We start from the raw sequence: 12,217 nt of genomic DNA, 5'->3' as shown, positions 1-12,217 counted from the left end.
AACGTATAGGAGAAAAAACATGTCAGACGTATGAAAGACGCCCGAGTGAAACACTCGAACGTGGAGCACCAGAACTTTTTTTAATTTGAATCCCCTTCATATGCTTGAGGACTGCCTACTGTTACACGAGTAAAACACTTTTCTTCAACACTTTTGATGCTTTTTTTGATGCTTTGAATATGTTTTCTTGTTAACAGCCTCCGACATACCATGGTTTATCGCATTCACACCGGCCGAAGAACACACCCAAAAATCTATTATTTATCCCCAACAAATGACTTTCACCCTTACTTTGAAAACTTAGTGTTCAGTGAGTGATTAATTGAATTATCTACCAAGTAATCCATTTGTCTGGAGGTTGGCCAACTCATGGGATTGTCGGATCACCAATTGTAAATTCTATACATTGCTTCCGTAAAATTGCCCCCTAAAAGCCCCTCACTCTCGGGGTATAGGTAGCCTAATTGCTACCATAAGTGCAGTCGGGCTTGGCTAAACAAAGGGTAGAATTTACCCCAGCTCTTAATAAAACTGACCGGCGGAGGAGACATGGGAGATGGTTCAGGTTTGTCCTGAGCCCAGCAGATTCCCACCGCAGGGTCAAGGGTTAAGAGCGGCTGAAGTGCGAGGGTCTCCTCACCTCTCCTCCATCTTGGATCTAAAGGATGCCATTTCCTGTAGCATCAGGTCCACAGCTGCTTCCAGGTAGTGGTCCTGTGGTCGGGAGCGATAAGGAGTACCAGGATGTATTATTCATGGCCGGGTCAGTACAGTTACAGATGGAAGAACATTGATTGGGGGAAATATCGCAGGACCCTATGGCTGCTGTGGGCCTGTGACATAATGTTGAACATGCTTTAAGTGCACATGCAGCAGAAAAGGAAGAAAAAACATGTGTAGGACAGTGATTTGGAAGTGGTTTTCTGCTTAGTCTAGGTTGCTAGGGCTCTTTGGTTATTACAACTGAGCTGAAATTACTTTATTATGCAAATGTTCTTTTATGTGTAGCACAATCTAGGATTGGAAATTTAAGAGGAGGTTAGTTAGTCACCGAAAATCTTTTCAAAATTTCTGAGACATACACAGATACACACACACACATTCAGAGTCTTTTAATTTTGGACACTAACTTCACCCATTAGAGAGCTATGTTGCTAAGTGCCTTGCATCCAAGCGCACAAGGGAATTGCACCAACATCCTTCTCAAACTTGCTTGTCCTCTTACCCTAAATGGTCCTCTCTAGCTCTAGCAGTTGAGAAGTTTGCCTGGCAACCGGAGTGGTTGCTGGTTCAACTCCCTTAGCCAACCTCTTTTGGCAAAGTGTTTTTGAGAAAGGGACCTCATGAACGGAAGGATCTTCTCTCTTAGACTGGGAGTGCAATAGATTGTAGAAGGTGCTAACAAATCACTCGATGAATACAATCTATTTCACTCAGAGAGAGGTCCTCGCCAGTTCCGGTTGCCAGTTCCAGTTACGTCGAGAGGACCCTGTTCCTCCAGAGGAACACAGAGGAACTCAATGATTGAAGATTTCCTCTTCTCCAAGTCTTACTCCTCCCCTCCCCCACACAGTCCCGGTGAGGATCCTGTTCCTGCGCAAGGCCGAGCGGCAGCACCACTGGTGCTTTCCCTTCGCGGTTGACGGGAACCCCGAGCCCAATATCAAATGGCTGTACAACGGCAAGGAGCTCACTGAGAACAGGTACACCTACACCCAGCTGTTCCACGACACGGACGATGGCTCCGTCAAGCACGGCTGCCTGTTCCTCAACAAGCCCACCCACCTGAACAACGGCGTGTACACCATGGTGGTCCATAACCTACTGGGCGACGACCAGGCCAACGCCACCGGGCTCTTCATGGACAGCCCTGCCGATAACTTCGCCGATGGCGCCATTCCTGGTGAGTCGTCACTCTGCAGGATAAGAATGCACTAAAATGTATTTTAGGGCCGGGAAGGACGTAGACAGTTTTTAAGGTTGGTTTACTGGAAGGCGTTGAACTGCATACACCTGTTGCATTGTCTTGCAACCCTAGTATTGGATGAAAGTTGACGGAGGAGGTATGGGGCAGTGCAGAATACTCGTACTGATACATCTGATAGCAAAAGGCCTGTGATGGCATCCTAATATTAGCCTGGTCCTATCAGACTCTCATACTTCATTTCATTTGCACAGAGAGTCTGGACCTACTCAATTGACAAATGTTAACTCACTTGAAGGCGGGTGTCTGTTGAAGTTTAAAAATATTGGTTCTGCCCAGTGCCACTCTGGATCTGCCATAACCAATCGCTAACGTTTGGCCGGGAATCACGTTGTGCGCAGGATGCAAACAAACCAAACACTGTGCGTGAAGATGTCCGTCAACGAGAGCTGACATTAACGTCATTGTTCTCAGCCACTTCCTCTGTTCGCTGATTGGACCCACAAAATTTGGACGGAGAAAACCCACTAACATACCGCAGACCCAGACGTAGTACTGAAGGGAAATTAAAATTGAGCGGAAGTACCACTTCTGATATTTTCCTTGGAAACTTATTCAAGCATTTTTACTCCAACCGTTCCTTTCAATGTCCTTAGCTTGAATTTCAAAACAGAAGCACAGTTTTGATATGGCCCTATATTCATGTACAACCCATTCAAGCTTGTTTTTTGTGTTCCCTCTCCCCGCATGCTAGTCTTCGATCCAAGTAAGTCCCATTTTACTCATCTTCTCTCAAAAATACAAACTTTCTGTTCTGTGAACACTCAGCATTCTCTTTCTCTTCTCTTTGTTTAGTTTCTACCAACACATCCAACAAGCATGTGACGGAGAGCAAGGAGAGTCGCCTGTTTGTGGTACGTCTGGTGAAATGCCTGCAATCCTCTCTGTGGCCGCCCGCTTCCTACTATGCTGAGGCAAAGATAGTATACTACAAAGATGACCCATCTAAACAATATATAATTTTGAAAATATTGTGCAAATAAATATATTTAAAATTGACCTTTTTAAGCAGATATTTTAAAAACTCAAGCATATGCAAAAACATGCAAAAGACAACGTCTTTAATCAAAGATGGTAAATTGGCAAAGAAGACACACTTTGACGCTTTTGATTGTTTCCTATTTGAACAGATCTCTGTGGCGGTGGGCCTAGCTGTGTTCGCGTGTGCTTTCCTCCTCGTCATGCTCGTGGTGATCAACCGATGCGGACAGCACTCAAAGTTTGGCATTCACCGTACGTTGGCATGCCACTCATTCATAGTCAAACAGCAAGGATGTTCCTTCGTTATGGCATTCATAAAAGCCCTTCTGTTTAGCAGAGCATCTCTGTTTTTTGGTTTACTTCACCTTTTCATAATATTTTTTTATTCTTTTGAATAGTTGTACTATTTGATATGGTGATAATGACCCCATACACCCAATATTTTACATTCATATTCTTTGTATATAAATAATTACAATTGGGTAGCTGAGACCAAATTCAGCCCAATTCCAGGGAAACAAGATTTAGGAGAAATAAATATAGAAACCTCCATAGATAAATAAATATGAAAACATCTATTCTTCACTATTAAAAATGTACCATGAGGAGCAGATCAACAAAATGTATTCAAGTGTTTTGGATTGACAATACAGCAGGACCAAAATTCACTCTCAATCTGACGCCTGCCCTGGGCTCTCTCTGAAAACCCCAGTGTCCAACTGTGCTGAGAGCAAACGCCACCAAATAATAGTTTTATTTTTTCCTCCAGTAACTTCTTAGATTGCCCAGGATTCAGTGGGGGCCATTTTGAGGGTCTCTGGGCGCATATTGCAGAGGAAGCCCACTCATACAGGCTTTCCACTAGGCTGTAACTTTGCACAATGTGAGCCCTGCTGTCGGCAGGTCTTAAGTGCCTTAATTACTGCATGCACAAGTAAACAGCGTCAGAAACCCACCCCTAGCCAGGGCCACTCTGGCTGCACTGTGGTCCATTAAAGAAGATGGATGGATGCATGGATGGATTGATGGATGTCTGGCTATAGGTCCTCCTGAATACCCCCACCCACCGCCACCACCAGCCTAACCACTGTTGCTGCCACCCCCACTCCTATACACCTCTCACAAAGAGCCTAAGTGGGCCTGATTGCCTAAGTGGACCCCCTCCTCCCTCCACTCCTCCATGGCTTTTTCCTTGCCCTCCCTCCCTCTCTCATTCATTCTCTCTCTCTCTCTCTCTCTCTCTCTCTGTCTCTCTCTCTTTCTCTTTGTCTCTGTCTCACCCGCTCTCTCACCCTCTCCCTGTCTCTCTCCCTGTCTCTCCCCCCCCCCCCCCTCTCTCTTTGTCTCTGTCTCATCCACTCTCTCTCACCCACTCTCTCACCCTCTCCCTGTCTCTCTCCCTGTCTCTCCCCCCCCCCCTCTCTCTCTTTCTCTCTCTTGCTCCATTCTCTGGAGCTGGGTTTGGACTCTGGGTTCTGTGGTTTTCCATGCTGAGTGAGGCTTTACAATTTCGAGCTTTTAATACTGCAGCCTCGGGCCGCTCAGCGATCAGCCTCCTGACACGGTGGTTTGGACCTGTTTTGCTCAATGATGCTTGATTTCTGCATTGTTGATGATGGTCATTATTACCGTCTGTCATCATCTGTCGCCATGGGATCAAGGAAAATTTGCCGGGGAGTCGATGGGCGAGATGGCAGTTTCATAAATGGCCTCTGGATTGCCTCGTTTGACCAACAATGCAATCATAAACGGCCTGAGAACTGATCATGACCCCCTCCACCCTCTTCATAGCTATGAAAGTAAATGCATCTTTATAGCCCTCCGTGCTCTGTGTCCCCAGGCTCCTCGGTCCTTGGCACTGAGGACGACCTGGCGCTGTCCCTGCGCTTCATGAACTTCGGGACCAACCTGCCCTGCACCGAGGACGACTCGGGCCTCTCCAGCTTCGTGGAAAACCCTCAGTACTTCTGTGGCATCATCAAGGACAAAGACATGTGTGAGTGGACAAGAGCCGGCCGCCCCAATCACCTCTCCCTTAGCACTACCCAGGGTCCCCCCACCCCTCCGCTGAGTTTCCATTCAGCCGTCTGAAGCCGAGTGTTAGCCGAGTGCTCCAGGGTGAAGTGGATGTAACAAGCTCATAGTGGAGTTAGAAGCACAACAGCATCACACCACCCTTAACATGACCCGCAGTACCGGCCGTATTCACCCCAGGTAGAAACCTTCTGCTCTTCAGAGTGGAGGTAGAAGCACACCACACACCAGTTCACACCGCACCTTACATTATCTGTGGTAATGAGTCGAAACCTTTTGTCTTGGTTGGAAAGGTGTCCAGAACATCAAGAGGCAGGACATTGTGCTGAAGTGGGAGCTGGGTGAGGGAGCGTTTGGCAAGGTGTACCTGGCCGAGTGTGCCAACCTCAGCCCCGACAGCGACAAGATGCTGGTAGCCATCAAGGTGTGTACGGTGGATCCTGTCTGGCCATACCAACGATGGCTCTGCGCTCTCACTTCTAGAGATGGCTAGAAAGTTCACTGTCAATAATGTTTTACTGTTGCACATTTGATCGTGAAAAAAATTGGACTGCTACTATGATAAAGTAAAGTGGTTTACGGTCTAAGGGATTGCTCCATCAGAATTTAGGAATACCTTAATTGTAAGGTTGTGTGTTTTATTCAATGTAAAAATCATGAATGGAAGGGAATGGGAGGAAGGGAAGGGAGATATCTCTGTGGGTTTCTTGTCTTTCTCCTTGCCCGATCATGGGCATTTTCATTTCTGTATTTAACAATGAATAGCTGTTATTCTCGCTTTGTCTTAAATGTGGCTTTCATCATTTTAACCAAAATGGCTTTAGAGATTCAAATGTATTCATCATTTGTCAACTTCAGTTGCACTTACAAATACAATCCCAGACAATTTTCAAAATTGGCTACATGACCATTTTGACCTGGCTTCCTCACGCTCGCAGACGCTTAAAGACGCCAACGAGTCGACCAGGCAGGACTTCCAGAGGGAGGCGGAGCTGCTGACGGTGCTCCAGCACCAGCACATTGTGCGTTTCTACGGCGTATGCACGGACGGAGAGCCCCTGGCCATGGTGTTTGAGTACATGCGGCACGGAGACCTCAACCGCTTCCTCAGGTATAGACCTCCGAACCGTAAGGCTCTGACCGGTCTTCAGAGCAGACAAATACGACAAGACACTTTGTTTCACAAAAACCTGTATGTTTATCTTCAGCAGGGTAACAATTACGTACTTGGGTTTGGACAAGCATGGAACAGAAACATGATGGTCATTAATAGAAAGATAATGCTCATGGTCAAAAGATGTTGTCTATAGAAGATGAGCCGCAACTCTGATAACTCTGACAACCGCACTGTGAAGTTGCTATAAAAAACGTATAGATTTATAGTGAAACAAACTGCAATGAAAAGGTATTCATTGCAAAATGTAGTATAAAAACGCAGGATAATGTTTTTAAGAGCCAAGTAAAGTAAAGACAGTTTTATTTGCTAAGCTCTTAATCACAGTCACCATCTCAACGGGTTTCATAGGCACGATCGTTTTACGACACCAATCTAAAGGGCCTTTGGAAAGCTCAACAATCCCAGGGGAAGAAACCGTGACCCACCGATAGTCGTCACTGCCTGAAACATTATGTAGCATTAATATGTCGGACTGTATTCTGAGTTCATCATATTACCTGTGAAACATGGTTGATGATAAACTATGAAGGAACCTGAGGGAAGATTGGCGAGAAGAGTCCTCGATCAGATGCTGCTGACACCCATAGTTAACCTCCCAGGTCCTCAGAGTTTAGAATACGAGGGAGTCCTACCTGCCCTCAGTCTCCCTCATCCTCAGAGTTTACCATCTGCTCCCATCCCAGAGGCTGTGGGATGACCAGTAGATAATGTCCACATAATTCTGTGCAATACGTCTGGCTAATGCTCCCATTCATCCCCAAAATCTATCATTCCCCCCATTGCCAGAAGCCAAACGGAGGCTCCAGACGTGAAGACGTATTTAGATTAACTTGGGAACACCTGGGTAGAAAACGCCCCCAAAATGGCAGAGACAGACATAGTGGGCGGACTAAAATCGCATTTCCACAAGGCAGTATTGGCAAAAGGTCTCATTGGCTCACAGGGCAGCTGCTCTCCCTCCCTGCCACCTGCCCTTTAAACTAATACTGACACAACTTCCTTTGTGAGGAGGTTGGGGGGGGTGGAGGAAAGGGTGGGTGGGGTGTCCCGCCATGGGTGGAGGAGAGTGGACGATTAGGATGGATGAAGACATATGAAGCTCATTTAGGGCGCCAAAGCTCCCAAGCAAGGAGTGTGTGTTTCTTTATTTCTTTATGGCCTTCAAGGACAACTGTGAAGTCTGGAGAAACACACTGGAGAAGTACTTCTCCTCAATTGCATTATTGCTAATCAATTGAGGGCGTATTACAAGCTGTACATCTCCTGTCATTTGGTTCTTTGTTAGAGGGGTGGATGATGATGGTGTAGAGCTGTAATGGTTTTAAGATCTCATATATGTCCAATCTGCTAAATGGAAAGGCCAGAGGTCAGAATTGTGTTAGGTCACCCACAGTTACCGTTCACACAAGGACCAATCAGAGATGGTCAGAAGGGCTTGTCAAAAGCAATAGCACAGGAGGGCTGATCATTACTATCATTAACACCAACTGTCTTTATATTTTTCTTACATTTCAAAGGTCATTTTATGTTTAAAACTTTTTGCAACTACGGAACTATGGATGTTTTTCAGTGCAGCCATTTATTTAAAAAATAAAAAATAAATGGTCTCAAATGAATAATGTCTGAAGAAAAGCAAAATCTTCCACCAACGCCTCAATCAACCTCTCTGAATCAATGTGGACCCCAGACAACCATGAAGGCACAAGGCTTTATTTGCCTAATATAATGATGGATAGAAAAAATAATATTGAATCACCTTCATGTGATGGCATTTTAAGTGCACTCAATTATTTGTGTGGTGAATGACAAACACCCTCCACGGAATAAGGGTGCTCAGACCTCAAGCGGAGCAGGCTAGACTAGTGGTTAGATGCCCTTACCCCCCACCTGCTACTGAATGACGCTCACATAGGACTCGATAGATAGAGCTTTCTAAATGACTAAATCATGACAATAATCAACATTCATCCACCTTGAGCAAGACGCCTCACCCCCCTACCTGAGACACATGTTGCCATTCGCATGTCGTCAATGACATTAAACCTCACTGTCAGCCACAAACCTCCTCTGCCCAGGGCCCACGGTCCGGACGCCCGCATCCTGGAGGAGGTGAAGATGCCTCCGCTGGGCCAGCTGACTGTCCCCCAGATGCTGCACATCGCGGGGCAGATCGCCTCGGGCATGGTGTACCTGGCCTCCCTGCACTTTGTCCACAGGGACCTGGCCACACGCAACTGTCTGGTGGGCGAGGGGCTGGTGGTGAAGATCGGGGACTTCGGCATGTCACGTGACATCTACAGCACCGACTACTACCGGGTCAGTGGCTCTTCAGCGCCTCTCTCTCTCTCTCTCTCTCTGTCTCTCTCTCTCTCTCTCTCTCTCTCTCTCTCTCTCTCTCTCTCTCTCTCTCTCTCTCTCTCTCTCTCTCTCTCTCTCTCTCTCTCTCTCTCTCTCTCTCTCTCTCTCTCTCTCTCTCTACATCCTTTATCCGAATCTATCCATCAGTCTTTCCATCTACATAAGATGCAATCAATAATTATATAATTAACTGACTCAAAAACCATCATTAAAGTATATGAATTAACCAATCACAATGCTGCCTCCTGGTCAGGTGGGTGGGCGGACTATGCTGCCCATTCGCTGGATGCCCCCGGAGAGCATCATGTACAGGAAGTTCACCACCGAGAGTGACATCTGGAGCTTCGGCGTGGTGCTCTGGGAGATATTCACCTACGGCAAGCAGCCCTGGTACCAGCTGTCCAACAGTGAGGTGGGTCCACTGGGAGGACTGGGTGGAGGGCTGGGACTACTGGGAGGACCAGGGTGGAGGGCTGGGACTACTGGGAGGAACAGGGTGGAGGGCTGGGTCTACTGGGAGGACTCGGTGGAGGGTTGGATCTACTGGGAGAGGACCAGGGTGGAGGGCTGGGTTTACTGGGAGGACTGGGTGGAGGGCTGGATCTACTGGGAGGACCAGGGTGGAGGGCTGGGTCTACTGGGAGGACCAGGGTGGAGGGCTGGGTTTACTGGGAGGACTGGGTGGAGGGCTGGGACTACTGGGAGGAACAGGGTGGAGGGCTGGGTCTACTGGGAGGACTGGGTGGAGGGTTGGATCTACTGGGAGGACCAGGGTGGAGGGCTGGGACTACTGGGAGGACCAGGGTGGAGGGCTGGGACTACTGGGAGGACCAGGGTGGAGGGCTGGGTTTACTGGGAGGACTGAAAGGAGGGCTGGATCTACTGGGAGGACCAGGGTGGAGGGTTGGATCTACTGGGAGAGGACCAGGGTGGAGGGCTGGGTTTACTGGGAGGACTGGGTGGAGGGCTGAGTCTACTGGGAGGACCAGGGTGGAGGGCTGGGTTTACTGGGAGGACTGGGTGGAGGGCTGGGTTTACTGGGAGGACTGGGTGGAGGGCTGGGACTACTGGGAGGACTGGGTGGAGGGCTGGGTAGGAGGACCCAAAAGCCGTGGTTGGGGCTGAATAACTGAAAATAATGAATAAATTCATATTAAAGACATCTATGTCTGTAAGACTTACTAAATATACATAAGAATTTGGCATAATTCAAATATTGTTTTTAGGGGTAGGCTGGTTAGGACCCTGATGGTGTTTCCTCGTCGTTTATGGAGCCGTTGTTTTCTTCATATGCTGCCAAGAGTTTCAGAGAGAACTTGGAAACACTCCCATGTAATATTGCTGTGATTAGGTCTTTTTAAGTCTATAAATGATTAAACACCAGGAAACTGAAATAATAATGGATAATAAACGCTCTACCGTCAGTTTAACAATTAAACAAACACACGACTTTTGATCTGAGATCATAGAGGTGTTTGACGATATTAAACCAAAATTAACTTTGTCTGTAAGCTCATGTCTACAGTAATTTAACATTTGTTCATTTGGATATAAAAAAAAGCTCACACAAAGGTTTGTGTTTTTAAAGTACTCCTTAAGTTCCACTATGAATTAAAGGTTTGATTTTGCATCAGCCTGTCAGTCTGAATACTACGATACATTTGATAGTTACTTTACATAAAGCAGTAGTTCCTCCCACTAAAGCCAATCAAATCTTGAAGGGTGAGATCTGATTATGTCTCTTTCGTCCCACCCACACATCCTGCCTTTTTTTTTTCATAACAAAAATGCAAACAAATCACATTCAGACAACAGACGCATCCAGTCACGCTACTGTGACTGCCTCTGCAAGAACACAAGCTACGACAACCTCATAGAAAACACGACTTGCATCTTGAATTTTTAAAAGCTTCATACTCATCACGGCTGCCAACCAAGTATTGTAAAGAAATGCAAACAGAACACAGTGCAGCCCTTTAAGGCCGTGATAAAGGCCAACAATGTTGAAAGATTCTTATCTACATTTGATGAGCTGTGGTTTGACGAGACCACAATGAATGGATCAGTCACCACTTTACTCAGAAAAACTGTTTGAGTAATGCACAGCACAATAAAATACAATAGAGCTGCTATTCCCACTGTCTTGAAGATATGTGCATTGTAATGCCACCGTAAGTCAAGGCTACAAACAGTCAAACCATCACAAACATCAATTCCCAGACCCTATCTTGAATTTCAATGAATGAGGCAGAATCAAGTCTAGAAATTTGAAGACTAGACCCATATAAAAAGAGATTTTAGGGTTGTCAGTATATCATATACATATATATCAGACTAAAAGTATATGAAATCCACAAAAATAAAAAGCTAATACAATGTTATGAGCAGAACAATAGTATTCTAGTACTTGAATTGAAAATATTTGAAGTGAAAACCTTCATATTATCGTATTCTCCAAAAGCTGCTAAAAGTTCTTGCAGCACGTGCTTGCAGTGTTTGAGTGTTGGTCAGACCTTGCAGGTGTGTGAGATCAGCTTCAATGATATCTGGAGGGTGTGGCTGTAACTTAGAGCTTATGATTGGCTAATATTTGGTTACCTAAAAGAACCATTGAAGGCAGAATTACCTGGACCTCATTTCATATCATTCAATGACAAACTGAGATATTAATATGTACTGTAGAGCTTCCTGTTTGCCACACTGTTTTAACTGGTTTCAACCACTTTCTACTGCTTTATGCATTCAATCCTCAGCCAGCCCTAAATACATCTAAAAATATACTATATTTAATTAAACGACAAGTGAGGCAGGCCTATATACATGAAAATTATGAAAATGATAGCTATATACATAATATAAATATATATATATAATTTTCATTGTACATTTAACTTTTCTTAAGCGTCACTTTGGATAAAAGCTCAATGATAGCATGTTGACTGTAATATAACAGCAGGCAAACTGACTCAATTATGTTTTTTTATAGTTTTGAGAATTTATCATTCCATCACAGACATGAGAGGACGTGTGTGTGTGTGTGTGTGTGTGTTTGTGTCTGTGTCTGTGTGTTTATGTTAAGGGCTCTTCAGAGCTCGATAAGCTCTCTGATTGGTCGATAAGTTGGTAGTTATTAAGAACGGTGGAGTGCAGCGCTTTACGCTAACGCACTCTGAACCAGGAGTCTGTTGTGACCACAACTGGAGCATTAAGGCGTCCTGGCCTCTCTCCTTTCAGGAGGCGGTAGATCACTTTCCTATTCACTCGATCCTAATCTCATTGGATGTATCTTCGCCCCCCTGGCCGATGAGGTTTAACCTCGTTAACGCCATCCATGCATCCCATCCAAATAAGTGATGGTGCTATTAACAGCCCATACACATAACAAATGGGGGTAATAAATCAGACCCAAAAATCCACCGGCCTGCCCGGCGGCCGCAGTCATTTTTGGGGGCTGGTATTGACTGTCTGGAGCTGGGAGACTAACTGGAGGACACAGTGACCGGGGGAAGGGTCACTAGTATGGGATGGGAGTAGGCCAGGGGTCAGGTCGAATAGGTCACATTGAGCGACACACTGGGGCACACATGCAGACAAACACACACACACACACACACACACACACACACACACACACACACACACACACACACACACACACACACACGCAAACACACAAACGCACA

At 45.9% G+C, this 12,217-nt stretch overlaps 1 protein-coding gene across 1 annotated transcript in view; it reads left to right on the top strand.

Annotated features, from left to right (window-relative positions):
• Positions 1-12,217, top strand: part of ntrk1 (neurotrophic tyrosine kinase, receptor, type 1) — a gene marked incomplete at both ends in the record, with an annotated part of 30,541 nt that overhangs the window by 17,721 nt on the left and 603 nt on the right. Inside the window, 8 exons of the mRNA XM_079735054.1 lie at positions 1,574-1,903; positions 2,753-2,838; positions 3,115-3,217; positions 4,806-4,961; positions 5,293-5,423; positions 5,938-6,110; positions 8,252-8,492; positions 8,788-8,946. Of these exons, the coding sequence (XP_079591180.1) occupies positions 1,574-1,903; positions 2,753-2,838; positions 3,115-3,217; positions 4,806-4,961; positions 5,293-5,423; positions 5,938-6,110; positions 8,252-8,492; positions 8,788-8,946 (1,379 nt within the window). The remainder of the gene's footprint in view (positions 1-1,573; positions 1,904-2,752; positions 2,839-3,114; positions 3,218-4,805; positions 4,962-5,292; positions 5,424-5,937; positions 6,111-8,251; positions 8,493-8,787; positions 8,947-12,217) is intronic.

The sequence above is a fragment of the Pollachius pollachius genome (assembly GCF_949987615.1).
Source record: "Pollachius pollachius genome assembly, chromosome: 1".
In the NCBI taxonomy this organism is placed as follows: domain Eukaryota; kingdom Metazoa; phylum Chordata; class Actinopteri; order Gadiformes; family Gadidae; genus Pollachius; species Pollachius pollachius.
This window is presented reverse-complemented; position numbering and strand designations above follow the sequence as displayed.